A 26,751-nucleotide genomic window follows, 5' to 3' on the forward strand; every position below is an offset into this window, starting at 1 on the left:
TGCTCATTTTTAATACATTTTTTTCAAATTTTGAAAAGTAGCGAAAATCTCTAGGATTGAGTGAGTTAATATCTGATTAACTACCATTACAATATAAACAGTCCACACGATTTCGTCTATGTTACCATCGTTACAGTTGTTGTTCGGGAGGGTCGACAACTCGCATTCTATTCCCGTGATTAATGTTTCGGCTAATGTTAAGGGTTTAACAGTGGATTACTTCCCTTGAGTTGTTCTGCCAGCCGAGTGGACAACAAGTGGACATCGATGACCGTGTCAGACAAGAGGTGTCAATCCCACCAGCTACTTGAATCAACTCACGGATTTTAAGCGTTTGCCACCGCACCGGCAATATTGATCGGGTCGCTCTTCTACCCGTAAAATACAATATTTTATAGAGGTTACAAACCTAGGTGAATTTGTAATTGTTACCTCTCTCTCTCTCTCTCTCTCTCTCTCTCTCTCTCTCTCTCTCTCTCTCTCTCTCTCTCTCTCTGTGTGTGTGTGTGTGTGTGTGTGTGTGTGTCTATTTATCTATTTCGTTAGATTTTTATTTTCACGAATAATATGAAGAATCCTCGACTATTTAAGGAGCTTGAATTATTACAGTATTCTCATCTTTTACTTTGCCTTTAATATTGTCTAGTAGTGGTTTCATTCACTGCATCATGAGGGCAGAATGAAATAACAAAATCTTTATATACATCCAACTCTCGCCTCCGCCTTCTATACATCTTGTTCTCTCTGTGTATGGATAAATATGAGCATATATATATATATATATATATATATATATATATTATATATATATATATATATAATGCTGAAATAATGCTGAAAACTTATATATTATACTATAACTCCGAGACACCAGACTCTAAGCGCTTAAATTACAAATTATTTAGGCTGAAACATAATCATTTACACACACAAGCACATACACACACACACACACACACACACACACAACACACAACACACAACACAAACCAAACCTATCTTGCTTCTCATACCATCTACTAAAATCGAAACAGATATGTTTTAAGCGAACGTTTAAAAATAGACAAAGATTCTTTTTCACGAATGCTCTGCGGTAAGGCGTTCCAAATAGAGGGTCCGAAATGAGAAAAGGATCTCATTCCAGCATTTTTCCGAATTCCAGGGACAACTAGTTTTGTGGAATCACTGGCCGAACGTAAGGGGCGGGGTTTTGGATATCTTTCAATTAGTTCCGAAAGGTAGGAATGGGCAGTACCTTCAAGACAACGATACACTAAAACACAAGCTTTGAATTTAATCCTTTTCTCAACAGGCAGCCAATGCAGGTCATGAAGTAGAGGTCTATATGCGTCTACGTCTACATATGTAGAGGTCTGATATAACCCAAATTGTTATGGATTCATTGGAAATGAAATGAAACACTCTCAAGCCAACGCAAAATATTGTACAAACGTCAATGTTACATCCAGCCCGCAATCGTTTTCGGTTATCTGAGATGCGTTTATGTACACATAGTCAGTCCTAAACAAAACCATTGATTTTCAGCAACATAATAGAGACGATATTATTTGAATCCCAGTGCAAATCTCCGTCGACAAAGTTTTGACTTTAATTAATTTATTTAAAATAATAACAACAACAACAATAATATTGTTATTATTATTATTATTATTATTATTTATTATTATTATTATTATTATTATTATTATTATATTATATAATAATAATAATAATAAATAATAATAATAATAATAATAATAATAATATTTTTTTAATCCTCATTGATAAAAGCATCTTCGTTTATTTGAGCCAGGCAATCAAATTATCACAAAATATTTAAATTTATTTCAATATTTTTTTTTTTTCTGAATTCAAGACAGCCTAGAATTAATGACATTTTCATCCATTGTATGGAAATTGCCCTGGTCCCGATGGTATTGTGAGAGGAATGAAAATACAGCTATAATCAAATAATGACAAAATAATTACAGGCCAGCCCAGCTTTGTATGTCAGTCACAGTAGATAAATTCCCCTGTTGCCTCGTTCTATTTGACAGGTTGAGGGCAATCAACTCGCCACGTACACGGAGACATTTCAATGGAGGCGTCACATAAGATGATGTGTAAACGACCACGGAAGCAATAGGCTGCAGGATTATTGACTATTCCAACGGCAGCGAACTTTTTTTGTTGTTTTTTTTTTTTTTTTTTTTTTTTTTTTGGTAATATATTTTGCTTTTTTTATATTTAATTTATGGATTTGCTTTATTCATTTGGATAGATAGATAGATAGATAGATAGATAGATAGATAGATAGATAGATAGATAGATAGATAGATAGATAGATAGATAGATAGATAGATAGATAGATAGATAGATGGATGGATAGAAAGATTGATGGATGGACAGATAGATGAATAGAATAAAATAGAGAGAGAGAGAGAGAGAGAGAGAGAGAGAGAGAGAGAGAGAGAGAAAGAGAGAGAGAGAGAGAGAGAGATCATTTTAAAGGGTTTTAAGGCGCTTGTAATACGTTCAGGTTCTCTCAGCGCCAGTGGGGATACAAAAGAGGGAAAGTTGCAGATCTGAAGGAATCACCAGAGTACGGCAATGGGGACTGGTTCAAATAGGGAAAAGACCATTTCATAAGCATCTATCAATATGCCTATTTTGACCAAAAAAAAAAAAAAAAAAACCAATGGAAAGCCTCTACTATTTACAAGCTTCCTGGTGCTTAAGTGAAACTATGATGGAGGGCAACACCTCAAGATGAAGTCCAATCAATTATAATTATAACATCATGTTCCCTGATCAGCACAAAAGAAAGGAAAGGAGGGGGGGGGGAGGGGGGGACGAATCATTTTAAAAAGATACCAAAACAATCAGAACAAATCCCACAAAGTCTGCTTAAATGTCTTAAATTGAGAAATTAGGAAGCAGGTACATGTATAAGATAGAGATCTGAGCAAGTGTGTGTGAAACGATAAGGAGGTCGAGGAAGACTGATTTTTTGGGATTTTTCTTTCTTGCTTTGCCTGGCACCGTTTCATACACACTTGTTCACATCTTAAAGTGGCTGAAGTGATAATTGAGTCATCTCTAATTTGTTTATTTTTCACACTATCTAAAAGTTCTATCCAAGCACAAGCAAAGGATTCCGCTATGAAGAATACACTCAAATGTTTACAAAGTACAAAATATTGAAAACTAAAATCTGTAAAAGTACAGAACGAGAGAGATGATTTTACTAGGGGGAAAAAAACATCTCTCATTTTTTTAAAATAGAAAACACAAATTTAACTGTCTCCCTTCCACTTAAGTAGGATCCCCGCCGGGACCAGGAAAAAACTGAGAAATGTCAATCCAGAACAAAGACGATTGCTTTTGTTTTTTATGGTTTTACGGCGCTTGTGACACATGTAAGCCATATTATCGCCAGTAAAAAAAGAAGAAAATGGGATTGTAAAAACAATTCTAGAATTACAATTAAAAGTAACCAATAAAAAGTAAGTCTTTGTGGACTAGTTTAAATAGGGAACAAAAGTTGATTATAGAGCACACTATCAGTGTAATTAGTTTGAGATTACCTAAAAGTCTCATCCAGACACCAGTACAGAGAAGAATACACTCAAATGCCGAATAATAAAAAAATAAAATTTTGAAGTTAAATGTTCTTATTCACAAAGCTTTATTGCATAATAAAACAAAAGACATGAGATAAAAGGTAAATATATACATTGTCTGAAACGAGAAATCAATTTCCTATAATATTTGACTTGAACTGAACGTTTAATAATCACTTATTGTTAATCTTCTTCATATGTTGTCTGATTATAGGTGAAAATATGGAAGTTGGATGTGTTAACAAAAACTGTTTAAGTTGTTATAATGACCTCCAATTTCTTATAATATTTTAATAAGTTGAGGAGTTTTGTTTTTTCTTGACTAAAACGGTTACAAATGTTTAATTTATGTGGAGACATTAATAATGTCACCATAAAGCTCATCAATTTTACGTTTCAATTCCCCTCCCTCTCCCCCAAACACACACACACACACACACACACTCATTTAGACTAATGTATATTAGTTTGAGAAACACACACACACAACCACCAACGCCTTTTTCAACAGTCTGAGGTTATTCAATAAAGGCCATCTTAACACACCTACGCGGGGGAGGGGGTGTGGGGGGAGGAGTTACTCAAAGCACCAGCTGGCCTTCTCCTTTCACAACCCTACTAATTTTTCTTCAACAAAGGAACCGGTACACCACGTAATGCTGAGCAAAGTTCCAATGTCATTATTTCTTCCAATTAACCATAGTTTTTTGGGGGGTTTTTTTTTTTACAATTATTCTTATTTTTAAATTTTATTTAGTCTAAAATTTTTGTTTGGTGATACCCTATGCACAAATCTTGATCTTCAGTACTAGAGACTTGAAACACAACCACCTCAATGTTATACAACAATATTGTGTTTTTTTTGTTTTTGTTTTTATGGGTTTACAGCGCTTGCAACACATTTAGGTTATTTCAGCGCCAGCAAATATACATCTAAGAAATATGAAATAATCTAAATAAGAAAACCATTGGTATTTTACTTGACAAATACATATCACATGCAACATATTATTCACAAAAGACGAACGATGCAAACCTTGTACATTTACACAGCCTGATACAACTGCTCTTCAAATTGAAGATAAAAGAATTAAGTTGGACCCTTGAAATCAAATGAAAAAAAAGGATTGTGTTCAATTTACATGTTAAACAAACTGTAAACAAAAAAATATGTCATTAATGACTAGAAATTGTCAAATGTAACAAAATTGCCTCAAAATATTATTATGTCAGCGTGGTCTGAATGTTAAAAATTTAATTTATAACCAAAAATATCAGACTTGGAATAAGTTTTTCTTTAATGTTTTATTGAGAATTTGAACGATTCTAATTGCTTAAAAACAGACCAAAGCTAAAGTTTTGCGTTTCTTGTCAAATTAATTTTAAAATCCCTTTATTAGGATCTGGTTCTTCTTCTTCTTCGTCTTCAGCCTTTTAATTTTAAGTCTGTAACTTCAATTTGTAAAATTCCATAGGCCACAGTATTTTTCTTTCATTGGAGATGTGAGACTATTCCACTGTCTTAATGTTGATGGTATGGACGAGTACAAGTGGGCATCCACCATTGAGTGGTGAACAATGAACTTTGAGTGGTGAACAATAAACTTGGGTGGCTTCCTCTTATTTTGTTGAATATCACCGAGGGGTAATTTCACTTGGTCGTTTAGGCCTTTGCAAAATATTGTCACATTTCCACTCTAACATAATACTCTTTTGAGACAAAAAGTAACAAATAATTTTTATTTTTTTTAAATTGAGCTTTTATATAGCACAATATCCACTAAAAGTGCCCAAAGTGCTTTACAAAGGGTCCCTGACCAACAGCTACACGAAACATGTAGAACGAGACATGACGCCTGTTTCTGTTAGGCGACATTATAATTTTTCTAACAGAAACAACACTGTTGATGGCCAGGTACTCATTTTACACCTGAGTACGATGAGAGAAAGTGAGTAAAGAGTCTTTTCCAAGGACTCAACTATGCACCGAGCTAGGCTCAAACTCAGAAACTTCCGATCCAAAAGTGAGTGTCATACCACAAGATCAAACATGGCTCAATTAAATAATAAACAAATAAGAAATAACATACATAAAAACATTTTTAAAAAACAACAATTGATGAATTAAATTTAATTCAGTTTGCAAGATGGTCGGCCCACAGATAGGATTACCATGAGATAGAGTAAGCTTAGCGGTTTTATGTCCATCAAGTCACTGACGAGTTACACAAATAAAAGACACAGCACTGATTAATCCAGAAGAAAACATCAGAGCATGGACTGTACAATGCTCTTTATTTTTGTACAGTCAAATACATAACACATTATATCAAGAGCACACTGAACACACATTGCTGATATTATATGTATTTCTTATTTCTTTAACTTATGGTAGATTACTGTTAATTCACAATTACACGATGTCTCTTATTAGAGGGTAAGCTATAAATCATATCACTTGAAATGTATCTAAAATAAAAAAGTTTGTCTGAGGAATGGGTAGACAGTAGCTGAAGGAGAAGAGAGCTCAGCTCACATACAAAAGGACCTGGTTTGGATCGGCATCAAATCAGAATATTTTTCATGTTCTCTTTCCAAAAAAAATTGTTATTTGGGTGGAATGGTGACAATTTGATCTGGCAGAGAATAGTTTGAAATTGACAAGTGTCCTACTTCAAACAGTGGCGTGCAATTGTTGCGGTATATTTCAAGTGTATCAGAAGCTAGGATTAACTCCAATTACGAGGGCCTCAGAGCTTAAAAGGAGAATTCCAATTGCTTGATACCATCGGTATACTATAATTTATCACAGAGTACTTTACGCTAGACCTTTTGTAATCCTATTACTGCTATACCATATCGTGAAATCAAGAATGGGAAGCTCCAAGAACCTTGTATACATTTATAAAGCACCATGAAAGAATTAATCAAGACAATAGTTTATCATCAAAAATGGAACTTAAAGTTACCTTACTAGTCCATGATATCTAGAGGTGACCACATCCTTATAGTCAACAACTGTTAAGACTCACGAAGAAAACAAAATGTTCATACATAAATATCCAATTTAATATTGCACATGTCTCAATTTGAAAAAAAAAAAATATCATAAACGATAAATATAACTTTTGCGCTTAGTTACTCTCTGATGGGGATATATGCTCAAATTCTATTAACAACGATGAAATCATTACTTTATTTCTTAGTGCATCTCAAAGACAGTTCAAGTGCATCATTAATATAGTGGATTGAATCAGGATTTCTATAACATTTCTAGATGAGAATTGTGTACTGAATCATTTCAAAATATAAACAGACTCTTGATGATAAACGATTTTCATCACAGATGAATGCAATTACATAACTTTTTTACTCATTCCATTGGAAATTCATGCTTTGTCAATAAAACCATTAGGTAACCATATGGACCCATCAAAACTTGTATCACACTTTGTTCATACTTACACCTTTATTTAAAGTAAAATCATAGTACTGGACAAAGGCAGAAAGGAACTAGATTCCCTTGCCCTTGTCTTGACCTTATTATTGAACCTTCAAAGAAAGGAATAACAATGTATTTTGCACAAATTAATAAAATTACAATTTTAAAAAAATCATAAATCAGTTTTATCGGTTAAGACACTTAATTTATTACTCTAAAACAACAAAATATTCATAATAAAAATGCAAAATAATAAATAATGAAAGCAATAATTCCTTTTAGACAGATGATGCCAAACTAAGAGAGAAATCAAGGTCCAGCACGAATATTCTTAAGTCTTGCAGTGGCAGCCAAATTGTGAATTAACAGGGAATCAGAAATTATCAAAACCAAAAATAACGTATCAAAAATGAACTCTAAGGTCTGCATTTTTCGTTTTGGTTTCCTACCCTCATTGGATGAATAACAATCATTTCATTGTTTTTCTTCTCAAGCAATAGTTTTTATTGATTTCTTTATTCATTTGTTGTGCTTTCAATGTTAAATTGTTAAATTATACTTTCTCATGGAATTCCAGCACTACAGAAATGACTTATGATTATCACCATATCTTATTTTCTATTTGTTTAAATTTTCCATGTTAAATAGTAATTGCCATTTCATCAGACGATGATCTAAATCTTTGCGAAATATGAAAATATATTATTTATACTATTACTAACAATATCTTATACATAAATTATAATATCACCTGACACATACAGTATCTGATTCATGGATAAATCAATATATTGAAATAAATAAACCAGAGATGATTAATAAATAAAAAAAAAAAAACATGTCACTTCTCATTTTTTTTAATATATAATATCATGGCCATACTTCAATGACATGCTGTGACCCCCAACCTGGGGATTTTCTACCGACCTTTGTGTACAAAAGTATTCAGTCCATAGAGATAAGATACTTTTGTCCCACAATGCACTATAAAAACAGATGGCCACTGTCATGTCATCTTGTTTCAATTTTGCAAAGACGGCACAATAAATCAAACAAAAATAAAATCCAAGCACAACTATTTAATCTCAATAAATACAGGATGATATGGTGTTGCCTCGGTATATGAACTCTGAGCTTATATGAATCAGCAACGTTTGTGTTATTTCGTTAGAGGCACAGGACTTGCTGTATACTTTTACTTGTAATTATTGCAATTGATGGAACGTCATTTTGTAAGTTTATTATTACATTGGTTGTAACTTTTTTTATTTTTTTTCATTTTATTGAAATAATTTATATTTACTGAAGTATTAAATTTTAAAAATTGGAAAATATGACTGATATTTGAACCATTCAGATTTAATAAATAGAAAAAATTCTGTTTTAAGAAGGGAGAAAATTGCAAAAGATTGATGGATGAAAACATTCTGATATTTTCATAACACTTAACTATGTTACAGTTTTATATAGATTGAAAATGCATTACCATAAGTTTTTTAATAATTTCCGTTATACTGGAATCACGCCTATATAATTTTGCAATAATAAGAAAAAGGATAACAATCCTTATACACAATTATACTCAAATTAAATATTTAACTTTTGACAGTTTTTCTCAAATGATGGTCTTCGTACAAGCACAAGTCTGTGGTACTTTATTAAGTTATAATGGTATTTTCACAAAATTTAGGCTCAAAAATAGCAAACAGATGGAATATTATCTACATTTAGCTAGAGAGTCCTCCATGTATGGAAGTTTATAATCCACTGCCCTATGAGATTTCACAGATAGATCCAGAGACCTGTAAAGATTGCCAAAGTCACAATAATATTATAATCAACTTTTCCTACTAGTAACTGTAAGGATTGCAAGTTAAGATTTTAAATTAGTTTTTGTTGTTTATTAGAGAGCAGTGCAGCCCTCACTGTCTCAGATCCCATGTCAATGTATGTTTTTCAAGACTGAAAAACTGATTTATATGAAAAGGGCTCAATTTTTTTTAATGAAACACGTTGGCATGCTTTTGTTTCCCATCGAAAATAGGTAAAAATGTAAACTGCTGAGATGAAATTGAATCTTGATATAGACACTTTGTATGGAGCTTGGACAATTTTGATTATGAATATATTTAAAAAATCATGATAGTCATACTTGATCTGATGTTATGTTGTAAAGAAAAGTACAAAATCCTGTTTTGTATATGTTTTCAATTCGTAACTTGCATTACATATTTAATTTTTGCATTATGTTAATATCAATAGTTGTCTTCAAATATTGAATCCTACAAAGTGACCTCAAATCTCTAAGTGTGAAGAACATACACAAGTTATCTATGCCAGTTCTTAAATCTCACTCATATCATATCATTATCCTATGCAAAAGAGACTATACATCCATCTGATAATATAAATAGATTATCTGGTTACCCACTGATTATCAATGGATAATTAGATTATCAACTCATATCTGATGGTTAGTAAATTAATCAATAAAAGATCCAAGTTTAGTTTGGATGATATGCCAACGACAATAGTGATGTTGTTCACAACGATGATGACGATGATGAGGAGGTGGAAGAGGAAGTGAATGACAATATTGTTAAAGTAATAAATTATCGTCGATGAGGACGACCACTAAGGGTCCCTTGAGCCTGGTTGCTAACAGCTGATGAAATCTCATGTAAAAAGCTGGGGATAGAAGAAAAATAGGCTCTCAATTGAACTAATAAGATGCATGCTTATATCTAATCCAAAGATTATGAAATTATTTATACTATATTGATAAGGACAGAAAATTAAAATGAAGGAAACAAAGACCATTTAACAATGCTAATCTGTTCCTTTTACAGATGAGAGACACTTTTGCCATTCACATTGTGATGCAGTGTGAAAGATGACAACAATTGGATAAGGCAAAGTACTTTCCATCAAATCTAACAGACCCAGCTCTCACTGCTGAGTGGACAGTTGTCAGAAAAAGGCCTAGTCCAAACATCCACAATTTGAAGAGATTCACTATTACAGCACTGATGTTCTTTGTTTTGTTTTTTAAGGGTTTTACAGCGCTTGTAACGCATTTAGGTTATATCACCGCCAGTAAAAAGGATAAAAATGGGATAGTAAAAAGTTATAGAATTACAATTAAAGCACCCAAGAAAAAGTAAGACATAGGGGAACTGGGAACAAATAGGGATCAGATGTAGATTCCAAGAGCATACCACCAATGTACTTAGTTTGAGATCACCTATAAGTCTCATCCGGACACAAGCACAAAATCCAACAAAGAGGAATACACTCAAATGCTTACATCAGACATTCAAAATAACAAATATAATAATACATAACAGAGAGATGATTTACAAGGAAAAAAAATCATCTCCCAAAACAATAACTATGCATTTGACTTTTTCCATCCCAGCTAGGACTCAGGCCAGGACAAAACCAAGTTATCTCATTCCAAGACAAAGACAGAATGCATGTTGGAAAACAGATATAAGGGGATAGAAGACACAGTTTATACCCCCCTGCAAACTATGGGCAGTCAGGAACCCCACCCAGATTACAGCACTGATAAATGGGCACATGGTAAATGGGTAATTTATTAAGATGTATATAATGATGTTTAACTACATACCTTTTTGAATTGTGAACAGTGGTTCCACCCAGAACAATGCGGACTCCAGGAATGGCTCGATTCAAATGATGGACAGCCTGGGCCTCCTCGTATGTACAACCTCCAATCATGAACACGATGATGTCTTGGGGCCTGCGATACACAAAGGACATGATCAATATTGACAATTTTAAAATTCATATATTAATCTGTCTGAAATCTAGAATTGTAATAGAAAAAATAGCTTTCTTTCACTTTGGCCAGAAAACGTTTAATTCATATATCAATAATGCAACAGGCTGGTACATAAGATGACACAGGAAGTAATTAAGTAATCAATCGATTAAGATGACCTCTAGCTTGTTAAAAAAATATAGTGAACCTAAGCCAATTAAGTAATTAGATAAGATCATCTTTTTAAAAAAAACTAAATATGGTTTTATTTGTTACAGGATTTTTTCGCCACTCAGGTAGATAAAAAGTAAAATGATTTTTACATCTCCACTGATATATTTCAATGTCATTTTTTAACTCTATGGATTCAACATGATTAAAAATGGAACAAATTTATTTGATTGCTCATTCGTGTGAACACAAAAGCATTCCTTTTTTTTTTTTCATTATTCGAAGGTTCAGAAATACCATGACAAAAAGTGTAGACTTACTTGTCTTTGAGTTGCCCTGGTCCCAAGTAAGGGTAACTAGCTTCCTTCAGTTTGCCCTTCATCAGCTGGTCGAGAAGACTAAACAGAAGTGGCTTGTGCTGTGTGTAAACATTCTCAACACCCTGAACAAAATCAATCGTAGAATGAACATCTTATTTTTTACCAAATTAAGGAAATAGGAGGGGAAAATGGTCTCAGTTATGACTGATAAAGTAAAACCCATAATAATCTCCATTACAAACTCAAATCCCAGGATCATGAAATTCGAATTCAATTGGAAGAAAAAATAAAAAATAAAAAAAATAATAAACCAAGGTCTGAATAGTCTCAATTTATCTGTGTCAGCCTGTTTGTTTGAATGAAATGTTTTGACATTGTAATACAGCTGTGAAAAAGGGATTTAATCTTTTTTTAATTTGCGAATGTAAGGAGACCTAAGTAAAAATATAGAATTTTATCCCATAATTTACCTTCAAACCCTTCAGGAGTCTTTTAGTGATGGCCACAGCATCTTGATTTCCAAACAAATCACTGCCCCTCCCCTTCTTGCCTCCATAGTCTAATATACTCTGCACCATCTAGCAATGATAAAAACAACAAAGCAAGACTTAATTAACAAATTAACATTTTCAAATAACACTAACAAGAAAAAGGAACGATATCAAAACCATTAAAAATCTAATTTAATATTGTTGACATATCAGTCCAACTTCCGTATCAATACCAAATTTTAAGAGGGTTATTTTTCCAATTAATATTAATTCACAATAATAATTGTAATTAACAATGAAAATAGTTGGTATTTCACATTATGCATACATAGCATTGAAGTTTACCTTTTCTATAATGTTCATTATATCTTCTTTTGTCCTCCAAAATGAATGCCGGGTAAATTAAAATTTTAAAACATGAAAATTAAAACAAAAATCATCCAATAAAATCTGGGATTTTTTTTTTCTACTCATTTATTTGTTTCACCGAGAATAGTACCAACTTTCAGATTTTTATTATGCAACAGTATAGCCAGTTATTTTTCCATTTTCAAAAAAAAACAATTTAATCTTTATGTTAGTTTCAGAATAAATATACCTTTTCAATAATGGCTTTTAAAAATACTAACAAAATTTTACGAAAATTAATCTTTTTCAAATCCAAACAAGAGTCTATTTTATTTATATATGTTTTTTTTGACTCATAAAATCCAAAATTTGGGCTCCTTTAGAATTCTCCTTATAATCCTAGGATATGATAAAATTGACAAAAAGACTTGTGACCAAAAAACAAAAAACTGAGGTTGATAGTTGCACCTGTCAATAGAAGATGAAATAAAATTCTTATGACACTAATAACTTACAGCTCGGTGCTCATTGGAGACACCCCTCTGTCTGAGAGCATCAACCAATCCTGCCAAATCATTGTTGCTATGACTTTCATAGCGTAGTGCATAAAGCATCACCAAGCGGAGCATGTCCACATGACGGACTTTGTCACTTGCCAATAGAGCCCTAATTCTCTGTAATAGGGAGAAATAATAACATTAATTGATGGTGGTTGTAGTAGTAACGGTAGTGATGATGATGTGGTGGTGTGGTTGTAGTAGTAATGGTAGTGATGATGATGTGGTAGTGGTAGTTGTAGTAGTAGTGGTCGTGATGATGATGTGGTGGCGGTTGTAATAGTAGTGGTAGTGATGATGATGGTTGTAGTATTAGCGGTAGTGATGGTTGGAAGGGGGGGTTGGTATCCTTGGAACAATTTGACCTCACCAGAATTTGACAGAAGTTGCCCCGTAATTCGGAATTTTTTGCTCCAGACCAGATTTTTTTCTGGTGAAACCAGAGTTTTGGCATCACTGGATAGAGACTAATTCGTATTGCAAATAGGGCAAGCTATGCTTGTCATGGTCTAGAAATGGCTTTTTAAAATACAAGAAATGGCTAAAAAAAGAGCGCAATATCCATTAAACATGCTCAAAGCATTTTACATGACCAACAGCAACATGTAACATGTAGAACGAGACATGACACCACTTAGGCAATTTTACAATTTTTTTTCAGACAGATACAACGCTGTTAATAGCCAGGTACTCAATTTACACCTGAGTATGGTGAGAGAATGCGAGAAAAGAGCCTTTTCCAAGGACTAAACTTGGAAAAGGTTTTTACTCTCATTCTCTAACCATACTCTGGTGTAAAATGAGTACCTCGCCGTTTACAACATTGTCTCTTTCTGAAAAAATTGTCATATTGCCAAATAGGCACCATGTTAAGTGTTGCTGTTTGCTGAGGACCCTTTGTAAAGCGCTTTGAACATGTTAGTGGAAATTGTGCTATATAAATGCTCAAGAGATATAAAGTTACATTAAAAAGAAAGTATTAAGACAATAAAGTCCATTCAACACATTCTATCAAGATATACAAAGCTCTAACCTGCAACAAAGCTGAATGGTCTCCGTGACATGCTATTTCCTGTTCCGTTTCAGACACTTCTAAAAGCAAATGAGCTCCTACCAAACGAGAGAGCTCTCCAACAATTGTGACGTGCTTGGAGACTGTTCCAGACATCTTTTTGAACTGCGGGTAGTTTTCTACAAATGCCTGTTAAAAATAATTAATTATTTTGTGACACGTCAAAACAAAGATTTTAACAAAATTGAATTTAGAAAAGAAAAAAAAAAATTCAAGATTAAAATGAAAATACAGTGTATATCACCAAATATAATTTACAATTATATGGTAAATTGTGAGAGAAAAAAAGTGAGAAATAACTTACTTTCATATCAGCAATAGACTCCACTTTGGCCTGACTCTTGGACTTCTTCTGGAATTCCTCCATCAATTCTTTGATGTTAGACCCAATCTCACCAAAGTTCATGTACATATTCTGTTTGACATTTTTTCAAAAGATTAAGATAATCATTTGGCACATAATGACTAGTAATTCAAATCAAAAATCGATGACTTAAGGTAAACATGTTTCTTCTCCGATCTTTATAATTCATTTTGCCTAACATCCATAGGTTGCTGCAAAAGATACAGTAGCAAAATATAACAGAAATTGAAATATTTTTCTTAAAATGCCAGTGTGTTGTTTTTCATATCAAACATATAATCCATCAAATTGTTACTGTCAGGGATGCCACCAAGCAAATTTTTAAAAGCCTGAAAACTCGCGCTGACGAGATACAAATCAACGTCAAGGGCTTTGTAGGGATTTGAAAAATATCAAATTTGGAATATTGTTTCAGTACTTATTATTGCAATTGAGAGCAAATAACACACAAAAGAAAGGAGAGTTACAGTTAACAGTTTTCAAATTGATAAAATAAGGTGCTGAAAACAAAATATAGACAAATCAATATCAATAGCTATCAGGGGTGAGAATGACTGGTCACATAAAAGGAGAAAATTTTTCATTGTGAAGATCATGACCCACCCATGCAACCATAACCTATAAATTTGAACTTCACTCAAATTCATTGAGATGCGATCCAAAATTTGTCTTGCAGCAATTTCTGATACGACTCCAGCAATTTCTGATATGACTCGGAGAATTTCAAAAGTTGAAATTGTAATTACATTTGGTGGTTGTAGTAGGGATGATGATGTGGTGGTGGTTGTAGTAGTAGTGGTGGTAGGGATGATGATGTGGTGGTGATTGTAGTAGTAGTAGTAGTAGTAGTAGTAGTAGTTAGTAGTAGTAGTAGTAGTAGTAGTAGTAGTAGTAGTAGTAGTAGTAGTGGTGGTGGTCTTAGAGATGATGATCTGATGGTGGTTGTAGTAGTAGTAGTAGTAGTAGTAGTAGTAGTAGTAGTAGTAGTAGTAGTAGTAGTAGTAGTAGTGGTGGTGGTCTTAGAGATGATGATCTGATGGTGGTTGTAGTAGTAGTGGTTCTAGGGATGATGATGTGGTGGTGGTTGTAGTAGTGGTGGTCTTTTAGAGATAATTGTGTGGTGGTGGTTGTAATAGTTGTGGTAGGAATGATAATGTGGTGGTAGTTGTAGTAGTACTGGTGGTAGGGATGATGTGTGTGTTATTTATAGTAGTAGTGTTGGTAGGGATGATGATGTGGTGGTGGTTGTAATAGTAGTGGTGGTAGAGATGATGTAGTGGTTTTGGTGAGTGTTTTTTATTCAGTGATAATAATAGCAATTTGTCAAAAAGGAGGGAAATTCTCCGTCTATCGGTCAAACGCAAGCAAAGTGTAAAAATAACAGGAACATAGTTTTGTATTGGTATTATGTAATATATTACTATTACTAGTATAAATCCATTCCTATCATTAAACATAAATTTACTTTTTGTAAACATTTAATGAATTGTCCTTTCCACATGTTAAAGGCCTACAATGTTATTCAAATAAAAGGCCAGAAAGTGTTGTTTTGTTTTGATTTTTACTTTATAAAGCAGGCTAAAATATCTTTTATTTTGTACCGAAACCTAGTGGTTATTCAGCTTATAAATACAACCCAAGAATCTCACAAATTTAAAGCCATAGTCAAAAGGTAAAAAGAAAGAAGAATAAACTAAGCCAATCACCATTGCTTTATTCTAGGCTAATGTATTATCTCTGAGCCAGATGATTTAACGGATGGTTGCGAAAGAAATAAAGAGAGAGAGAGAGAGAGAGAGAGAGAGAGAGAGAGAGAGAGAGAGAGAGGGGGGGGGGGGAGGAGACTTCTCTACCGGAATAATTTATGAATTGATCTTAGGAATTCTATATCAAAAAAAAAAAAAGAAGAAAAGAGAAATGGAAAGAGAGGCACAGGAAAAGAGGAAGAGAGAGAGAGAGAGAGAGAGAGAGAGAGAGAGAGAGAGAGAGAGAGAGAGAGATTTGTCCCTCCCCTTCAACCATCAACTAGCTAATCAAAGAACACCACTGGTCGTCTGTGTCAATTGTGACATCTGGTGCCATTCAGTCTGGCCCGACGTCATAAAAACGGGACCGTCACTAAATTTCACGAGACTATTGCACAGGTGTCAAAATATGACATAAGACATAATGGTGATTTTGTGGTTTTGAGGGAAATGTTTGATACGGCAAATTCAGCGGAAAATTTCTGAGAAATTCGCAAACTCACTGTTTATTTATCAAAATTTATTTTTTTTTAAAAAGGAGGAATTGTGATGGGGATGGGCGGAGATAAACTACCATTTAGGTGCCCAAATATTCGACCGGCGATGACAGCCCAAATTATTCACCCGGCGAAAAAGTTCCGGCTCAAATCTCGATCTTTTTCTTCTTCTTTAAAAAAAAAAATATTTTTTTTAAATTTTTTTTTTTTTTTTGAATAGTGACGATGGACAAAAACCCGAGGTTCCGGATCAAAACCGGCAGGTGGTAAAAAAACCGGATTTCCGGCTAAAACCGGAAAAGTGGCATCCCTGCACTGTTATTGTGTAAAGACGGTCGATGCATGGAAATATGTCAGAACATTATGACACGTCAATTTGACACATTCTGTATATGAAAGAAACTTACATTGGCGTAAAATTCATCGTGTTCAGCTGATAAAACAACCTCCTGCAATTCTTTGGCTATCCCTGGAACATTTGATAGGTTGATGCGGTTGTTGTTGATGGTCAATAATTCATGAACCATTGCCTGATAAGTCCACTGGGAAAAAAATAATACAATTCAATAATTGGTATACAGAAGATTTTTATTATCAAAAGCATATATTTTTCTTTAAAGATATTAGTATAAGTAGATAACCTAGGCCAAACATTGTTATTCATAAACATTTTAAAAATATCTTCTTCACAAAACTGTTAAAAAGTCTATAAGAGATTGTCCTGCAATTTATTCTTTTTTTTTCAATCAGAAAACTTTGAACTTAACCTATATCCTTTACTTTTGAATGAATGTACTAGTTACATAAGAATGCAATGACTTCTTATTCACAACTGATAAAACAGGTGCACAAATTTTTTAAAAAACAGGCTGGTTACCTCATCATGAAGTACGGGATAGGGCAAAAATAAGAACATTGTCCAAAGGATTAAATGACCTTATGGAGATACAAGAAGATCAATACCATATAAAGTCAAGTGAAATACAAACTGGACAGTTGGAGTATCAAAATATTTAATATTTTTCTATCTAATTTAGACAGTAACCTTTTTTGCTCATTTTTCCTAAATATGTTCCAGTTATGTAACCTACTACCTGCTGGTATCAAACCTCTGAATAATATTGATACCTTTTAAGATGCACTTCGGGCTACGAATATTGGAGGTCCGTCTAATGAGCGAGGTTTCTTTGTGCAACCCTATGTTTTCTGCATAATATATCCAATAAACAATAAATCTCCATTTCAAACTTTTTGAATAAAATTATAAATTTGGCAGATACTGTTTTTCATCATAAATTTTAGTATATGCTGCTTTTCGTCATACTCATATGTAACTCATTATTAGCCATGTGTCTCAACACGGATGGCTCTCATTTTTTCCCACACGAGACGACAAAGAGGTGAGGGTGGGGTATGGGAGCTACCAATGAGCCAAAATATGACTGGCGGCCTTGATATTATCACACGGCAGACCATCATTTGAAAATTTGAAAACATTGGCAAGCCTAATTGCTGGCCATTGGCATCTGTGCAGTTTTGTATCAGTTTACAAACATAAACATAAGTAGAGCCACAGGGATATACAATTTCAAAATGTCTACCTGATTGAGTAAAGGAGTCACAGCGTCGTCTCTTCTATCCAAAATCAACAAAACTGGAGGAACGTCTGTCTTTCTGAATTCAAATAATGCTGCCTCTTTACTGATCACTGTCTGTGGTATGAAATCGTGAACTCATCGTTAATATTAAAAGGATATATTGTATTTAGCTGGATTTTAAAATAATGTAAAAGTTACAAGTTTCTTTCTCCCTTTAGCAAAACTTTATGTGTAAGGTGATTTTATCAACATTGAATGAAAATAGGCATTTTATGGAATCCTGAAAAAAAAAATTTTTTCACAATTGTGAGGTTTTGAACGTTTAATTATTTGCTGGTAAATGATCAAAAAGAGGAAGTGAAGATGGATAGACTGCACATTGGAAAAAAATAGCTGCTTGCAACATCACTGGACAGTCTCTCCCCTAGAATTCTTAAGAAGGAAGAAAACCAAAAAAATACCCGAAAAAAATGAAATAGTATACAGTGGGGCTTAATGGAGGAAGTTGTGGATTTAAACGGAAATAACCAAAGAAGACAGCCGATGGAAAAGTTACAAGAGAAGCATCATTGATAACCTATACTCAAGAGTGGAGATTAGCACTCAACAGTTGCCAGCAAAGCAAGAATTCACACACATAAAAGAAAGAACCTCAGGAAATTTCAACCACATTTAGATTCTTAACTAATTTTTTTTTCATTTTGGCAAATGTGGTTTTTGTACTTTGGGGAAAAAATTGTGTTATTCATAATTTCACACTATTTTTGATATATTATTCTTTGTCAGACAATCCAATCAATGACAAATTTTCAAATTTGTCAGTGACATTTACACATCCTTTTATGATGCAATCCATCTCATAATGGGAAGGGCATCTTAACCTAATTGCTGTCATTCCTATATTCTATAGAGATTTCCTAGTTGATCAATGCCTGACTGGCCAAAATACAACAGTTTTTCTATTTCAATTGAGTTATGCAAATATATGTTTCACGCATTGTATAGTTTTTCAAACACTTGAAAGAAATAACTACATGGCATATCTCTGTAATTAATATTTTACAGGGCAATCAAATATGATAGCCTGAATTGCAATTATTCAACGTTGTTTACTTTATGATCGGTATTTAGTCACTTAAACTATGACTGAAATCTGTAACAAACCCTTGACTTTATCAGGATTTTAAAGAGGCACGGTGAGCAACCTAATGGCAAAATTGAAATGTAAGAAATAAATCATTGGAGGAAGAAATAGAAGCTAAAAGGTCTGCCTTACTCTGACACTGTCAGCAAGTCTGCGGGCCATCTCTGATGAGTTCTGGTATCGAATCATTGGACATTTTTTCAAGGACAGAAGCACAGAGGTCAGGCCTTGAATAGTTCGTGACAGAATTGGAGGAGACCAGTTGAAACCCTGAGAGTCAAAAACATGATTGAAATGCGAATGTATTTATGAGAAACAAAAATAATTTTTTTTTAAATAAAATGAGTGTGAGAGGATAGAAATGTTTAATTTAAAACTTCTTCTTCTTCTTCTCATTCATTTCTAAACCAATTTACTCAGATTAAGCATTGCTATTAATGTTGCTTATTCAAAGAAAAAAAGAAATTGGTATCTTTCTGATAGTCCCTTGTGCATTTTTAAATGTCTCAATATTGCTCAAACGTTTGATACCAGCAGGTAGGTTGTTCCATAAGTAAAACGTTAGAACGTATTGGGGGGGGGGGGGGGGGGGGTGGAATGAGGATGACTGTCAACATAACCTAGGATGGATTTGTAAAGGCTTAGTCTGTCTAATTCTTTTGATCCTGTGATATGACACTCAGCTTGTGACCTTGTCCCTGTTATGAGCAACGCAAAGTTGAGTCCTTGGAAATGGCTCTATAGTCACATTTTCTCAGCATACCCAAGTATAAAATGAGGTGTATACATATATATATATATAAAACAACAACAACATAAAAAAATATATATATATTCTTTTCTTTTCTTTTTTTTTTTTATGTTGTTGTCTTATTTTAGTTTCTTAAAAAAAAATTAAAATGCACAGAACAAAACTGCCTTTAAAACGTTAAAGCTAAGAGAAGAAATTATTGTGTCTTCAGTGCTTCAAAGCCCGGACATTTTAATCCAAAATTCAGTAACATGACATAAAGCTATGGATGAGAACACCAACCTGAGAGCATCCAACCAGGTTCAAGGAAAACAAATGTGGATTAACAGCTATGTAATCACCATAGAATTCCTGTCAAAGAAAAGAGGAAATGAAGACTAATGATCCCATAAATGCAGAAACAGTTAATTTTATACAAAAAGTTAATCACAAGACTCAAAGGCTTCAATTAAAAACAAGAACTAAAAACATTCCAGGTAAGAAACCTATTTCAGTGTCGAGGAGAGATACAAGAAAAAAAATTTATAAATAAAAAAGAATAATTACATTTCTGCATGTCAGCAAAAGACAGGGATGCCACCAAGCAAATTAAAAAAAGCCTGAAAACTTGCGCGGACGAGATACAAATCAACGTCAAGGGCTTTGTAGGATTTGTAAAATATCAAATTTGGAATATTGTTTCAGTACTTATTATCGCAATTGAGAGCAAATAACACACACAAGAAAGGAGAGTTAACAGTTTTCAAATTGATAAAATAAGGTGCTGAAAACAAAATATAGACAAATTAATATCAATAGCTATCAGGGGTGAGAATGACTGGTCACATAAAAGGAGAAAATTTTTCATTGTGAAGATCATGACCCACCCATGCAACCATAACCTATAAATTTGAACTTCAATCAAATTCATTGAGATGCGATCCAAAATTTGTCTTGCAGCAATTTCTGATACGACTCCAGCAATTTCTGATACGACTCGGAGAATTTCAAAAGTTGAAATTGTAATTACATTTGGTGGTTGTAGTAGGGATGATGATGTGGTGGTGGTGGTTGTAGTAGTAGTGGTGGTAGGGATGATGTGGTAGTGGTGGTAGGGATGATGATGTGGTGGTGATTGTAGTAGTAGTAGTAGTAGTAGTAGTAGTAGTAGTGGTCTTAGAGATGATGATCTGATGGTGGTTGTAGGAGTAGTGGTTCTAGGGATGATGATGTGGTGGTGGTTGTAGTAGTGGTGGTCTTTTAGAGATAATTGTGTGGTGGTGGTTGTAATAGTTGTGGTAGGAATGATAATGTGGTGGTAGTTGTAGTAGTACTGGTGGTAGGGATGATGTGGTGTTATTTGTAGTAGTAGTGTTGGTAGGGATGATGATGTGGTGGTGGTTGTAATAGTAGTGGTGGTAGAGATGATGTAGTGGTTTTGGTGAGTGTTTTTTATTCAGTGATAATAATAGCAATTTGTCAAAAAGGAGGAAAATGTCTCCGTCTATCGGTCAAACGCAAGCAAAGTGTAAAAATAACAGGAACATAGTTTTGTATTGGTATTATGTAATATATTACTATTACTAGTATAAATCCATTCTTATCATTAAACATAAATTTACTTTTTGTAAACATTTAATGAATTGTCCTTTCCACAAGTTAAAGGCCTACAATGTTATTCAAATAAAAGGCCAGAAAGTGTTGTTTTGTTTTGATTTTTACTTTATAAAGCAGGCTAAAATATCTTTTATTTTGTACCGAAACCTAGTGGTTATTCAGCTTATAAATACAACCCAAGAATCTCACAAATTTAAAGCCATAGTCAAAAGGTAAAAAGAAAGAAGAATAAACTAAGCCAATCACCATTGCTTTATTCTAGGCTAATGTATTATCTCTGTATAACCAGATGATTTAACGGATGGTTACGAAAGAAATAAAGAGAGAGAGAGAGAGAGAGAGAGAGAGAGAGAGAGAGAGAGAGAGAGGGGGGGGGGGGAAGAGGAGGAGACTTCTCTACCAGAATAATTTATGAATTGATCTTAGGAATTCTATATCAAAAAAAAAAAAGAAAAAAGAAAAGGAAAAAGGAAAGAAGAGGAAGAAAGGAAGAGGAAAGAGAGAGAGAGAGAGAGAGAGAGAGAAGAGAGAGGAGAGAGAGAGAGAGAGAGAGAGGAGAGAGATTTGTCCCTCCCCTTCAACCATCAACTAGCTAATCAAAGAACACCACTGGTCGTCTGTGTCAATTGTGACATCTGGTGCCATTCAGTCTGGCCCGACGTCATAAAAACGGGACCGTCACTAAATTTCACGAGACTATTGCACAGGTGTCAAAATATGACATAAGACATAATGGTGATTTTGTGGTTTTGAGGGAAATATTTGACACGGCAAATTCAGCGGAAAATTTCTGAGAAATTCTCAAACTCACTTTATCAAATTATTTTTTTTTTTTTAAAGGAGGAATTGTGATGGGGATGGGCGGAGATAAACTACCTAGGTGCCCAAATATTCGACCGGCGGTGACAGCCCAAATTATTCACCCGGCGAAAAAGTTCCGGCTCAAATCTCGATCGCGATTTTTTTCTTCTTCTTTTAAAAAAAATTTTTTTTTTTTAATTTATTTTTTTTTTAATAGTGACGACGGACAAAAACCGGAGGTTCCGGATTAAAACCGGCAGGTGGTAAAAAAACCGGATTTCCGGCTAAAACCGGAAAAGTGGCATCCCTGAAAAGATACTTTAACATTATCTTTATCCTATCCTTGTTGCTGAAGATAGGTTTGAAACCTAAAACATATGTCTTTTGTTACTTGTTTTAACTCAATCAATGCCTTTGAAATCCATTTTATTATTGATACTTACAGAATCCTTCCACTTATTTGCTTAAATGTCTAAATTTGTTTGGATTTCTTTCTCTTTTTATAAATGAAATGTCTAAATTTGTTTGGATTTCTTTCTCTTTTTCTAAATGAAATGTCTAAATTTGTTTGGATTTCTTTCTCTGTTTCTAAATGAAATCTGCTGTTATTCAAATCCAAATTTAAACTCTTCTTGATGTGGAGGTTTTTCTTGAGCTGATCACTTCTCTAATATATTTTCCATTACATTAGATAATGAGAAAGTGAAAAATGTCTAAAACGGCAAAGCAATGATGATGAAAAGATCATAATACCTATTGAATATAAAAATAAGAAAAGAATACCTTAAAATAAGATAAGATAGATATACGATACGATAAGCTAAACTATATTTATCCACTTCTGGTAATTTACATTGGGCATTGCCATAGACTAATGAATTTTTGAAAATAATCAAGCACATAAAAATGAAAAAGGAAATACAATGACAAAGAAGTAAACCAACAAAAAGCTTAACAAAACTAAACACATTTTAAAAAAATTAAAATCTCATACCTAGCCCCCCCCCTCTCCCTCTCTCTCTCTCTCTCTCTCTCTCTCTCTCTCTCTCTCTCTCTCTGTGTGTGTGTGTGTTTCTCTCACTCAAACAAACGTTATTCTTCCCTCATACCACCTTTATTTCGTAACTTTTTATTCTCTATATTACATATACATATAATATTCACACCCACTGTTCACCAATCCACACTGTCCTCGATCTCCATCTTAATGACATTTCTAGAAAGTCTTCTCGGGATAGAGTTAGAGGGTACAAAGGAATTTCAAAACGTTCTGTTCTGGATTTTAAACACCTCCCTGCCTGATCTACCTGACATTTTATATTCTAAAAATAGAGGGTGTTGCTTATCTTTCAAGATGTTCAAAACTTTTTTATAGGAATATTCTTCATAGAGGGTATTTTGTGTTGGCAGGATGGACTGTACAAGGACAATACTTTCAGCTCTTCTTACAATTTCATCTATTCTTTCTCTATCCCCATAAGTGATGGCCCCACCCCAGCAATTGATTCCAAATGTTATAACACTTTGAACTATCACAATGGATTTTCTTTTTTAAATTCTGATTGGACTCTTGTATCCTTAAAATTAAAAACTGTTTAAATCAAAGAGCATATACGTACTTTCAGACTTTTATCTTAATAGACCAGAGGAAACCGGATAAATCATAAGAACAAATACTTAGACTGAAAGAAACTAATGATTAATGGACAAGATTCTACTGACCTAAGAAATTAAAAAATCAATCTTACTTGTACTTCTCTAACAACTTCCTGGTCATCAGCTTCTGCCAAAGTTTTCACATCTTGTTTACTGATAACATTGCTAAAGTCTAGATTTGGAAGAAAAATTATATATATATATATATATATATATATATATATATATATATATATATATATATTATATATATATATATATATATATATATATATATATATACATACTAATACTCTGTACCAATCTAACTAAATGATAACCATCAGCAGCAGCAGTAATAGTAGAAGTAGTAATTGTAATAGTAGTAGTAAATAAAATAAAAGAAAAAAATTGAGCTTTTATATAGCGCAATATCCACTTAACGTGCTCAAAGCGCTTTACAAGGGGTCCCTGGTCAACAGCAACATTTAACATGTAGGACGAGACATAACGCCTGTTAGGCAATATTACAATTTTCAGACAACGACCACGCTGTTAACGGCCAGGTACTCATTTTACACCTGAGTACGGTGAGAGAATGTGAGTAAAGAGTCTTTTCGAAGGACTCAACTATGCGTCAAGCGAGGCTCGAACCCAGGACCTTCCGATCCGAAAGCGAGTGTCATACCACTAGACCACATAGCCGCACTTCTCTAACAACTTCCTGGTCATCAGCTTCTGCCAAAGTTTTCACATCTTGTTTACTGATAACATTGCTAAAGTCTAGATTTGGAAGAAAAATTATATATATATATATATATATATATATATATATATATATATATATATATATATATATATATATTAATACTCTGTACCAATCTAACTAAATGATAACCATCAGCAGCAGCAGCAGTAATAGTTGAAATAGTAATTGTAATAGTAGTAGTAGTATTAGTAGTAGTAGTAGTAGTAGTAGTAGTAGTAGTAGTAGTAGTAGTAATAGTAATAGTAGTATTAGAATGATACTTCATGGCCACACACATGATGATGATGATGATGATGATGATGATAACATAGGTGCAAGTAGTCAGACCAAAAAAGCCTGAAACTGAATTCCAACAAATTCAAAAAGCCTGAAACTTTTTCTGAAATGTGACCTATTGCCTCAAAGCGGTTTTATGATCTAGATGCCAGAAATAAATTAAAATCCATTTTAAAAATCCAGAAATCTGGATTAAGCACGAAATCTTGCACCCACGTGATGATGATGATGATGCTCTCATGTTATTTCTCAAACTATAAATTATAAAATTACAAAGGCAAAGAGGGTTATGAGGGCAAAAGTATTTCTTTTAAAAAATGACTGATATTGATAAATTTGCTAAATTCTAAGTCTCATCTCAACACAAGAACAAAAAGTATTAAAATAAAAAAATAAAAAACAATGAATTGAGCCTTACATATAAAGTAAAGGCCGTATTTGGGCATTCTGAGCTCCTGCGCCAATAATTCAACGTTCTCCCGAGTTGGCCTTAGAAAGGCAATGCAGTTCAGGTGCTTCATCGTTTCTCGGCCAGAGGAATCAATTCTCTCAAACAAGTAGACTTCCTTCTGAAGAATTTCAGATTGGGCATATACCATGCTGACAATGCTTGTCTGAGGAAAAAAAAAAGAGGGAAAATTCAAAAATATATTTTAGCATTCATCATTTATATCATTTATGTAACACAAAACTTTTAAACAAACCGTGTTTCAACTCCTGCAATAATTAAGTAAATGAGGTGAGCTGATGTATTGTTCACATGTCATATTTTATAGAAATTGAGTTAGTGGTTTGGTGTAAATGAATGAACAATTCTCTACATGTTGCTGTTTATTTTATGATAAAATGGTAAAAACTGATTGATTTATACTTATAGTATAGCCACTTAGCTTCAAAGTTCACTAAAAGTCTGCATCACAATAATTATTTCCTCCTGTGACGAGTAAATTTTTCATAACTGTCAGAATTCGCTACATTTGGTCATTCAATTTATATGAGCTATCACCATTTGGAGTTGACAATCTGTAAGAAAGTAGTGGTGAGAAAAACTGTTCCAACGTTTAAAACCCCCTCAGAAAAAAAAAATCCAAATGTTTAATAATAAAGTAAATTAAGTAAATAAAGTAAAGTGCAAATATTTCTTTAAAATTTTGTGAAAGGATGCAAACTATCATATTACTATTTATTATACGCCAGTTTTAATCAGAAAGCCCCCAATACACCTTTCATTTTTATCCTTCACAGCAATATTCTACTATAGATATCTAAAACGTGACATAATATGAATATGTGGATCATTTCCTAGGAGTAAGAGTAAGAGTGTAAGAGGCCTCACATGAATATGACTATGTATGATGATTACTGTTTGTAATGGAAGTGGCGGACACATCTGGAATTTATCTCTTGACTAGAATATTGGTCTCGTGATTTCTATTTTGTAAATGATGTTTTTCCAATCATGTGTGTAAATTTGTAAAAGTAAAAGTAAAAGTAAAGGGGCCAAAAGTAAAATGCCAATTGCTAACTGACTGAAGAAGTGTATATTTCGGCAACTTAAAAGGTGATACTATTAACTATTCCTCACCGTTTCTTTATCCATAAGAAGGACTTTCATCCCTCCTCCACAGCCCTCAATCATTTTGCTGATGTACTGTTTGACAGCTAATATAACATTCATTTTTGGTGTAAGCTTGTCCTTTCAATCGGTGTTGTGAATGTCCTGTACAAACATTTGTTTGCTAACTAATAATAGTCTTCCGGTTT

General features: G+C 33.4%; 1 protein-coding gene across 1 annotated transcript; it reads right to left on the reverse strand.

The window, feature by feature from the left end:
- Positions 1 to 3,671: 3,671 nt before the first annotated feature.
- Positions 3,672 to 26,751, reverse strand: LOC144966307 (vacuolar protein sorting-associated protein 45-like). Its single transcript, XM_078902543.1, has 14 exons — positions 26,573 to 26,751; positions 25,406 to 25,601; positions 24,056 to 24,135; positions 20,193 to 20,261; positions 19,292 to 19,429; positions 18,019 to 18,129; positions 16,825 to 16,959; positions 14,116 to 14,226; positions 13,773 to 13,940; positions 12,698 to 12,856; positions 11,814 to 11,921; positions 11,344 to 11,465; positions 10,700 to 10,831; positions 3,672 to 9,753 (listed from the first exon to the last, which is right to left on the reverse strand). The coding sequence occupies exons 1-14, from the start codon at positions 26,663 to 26,665 to the stop codon at positions 9,678 to 9,680; spliced, it is 1,698 nt and encodes a 565-aa protein (XP_078758669.1). The 5' UTR covers positions 26,666 to 26,751; the 3' UTR covers positions 3,672 to 9,677.

This window comes from Berghia stephanieae, chromosome 2 (genome assembly GCF_034508935.2).
Source record: "Berghia stephanieae isolate SIO BIC M18660-M18661 chromosome 2, UCSD_Bste_1.3, whole genome shotgun sequence".
In the NCBI taxonomy this organism is placed as follows: domain Eukaryota; kingdom Metazoa; phylum Mollusca; class Gastropoda; order Nudibranchia; family Aeolidiidae; genus Berghia; species Berghia stephanieae.

Coding starts and splice junctions, on each gene's coding strand:
- LOC144966307 (XM_078902543.1), bottom strand. CDS start 26,665: ATGAATGTTATATTAGCTGTCAAACAGTACATCAGCAAAATGATTGAG. Junction 12,857..13,772: donor ACCATTCAGCTTTGTTGCAG/GTTAGAGCTTTG, acceptor TCCCTATTACAG/AGAATTAGGGCTCTATTGGC. Junction 11,922..12,697: donor TCTCCAATGAGCACCGAGCT/GTAAGTTATTAG, acceptor TATCATTGCTAG/ATGGTGCAGAGTATATTAGA.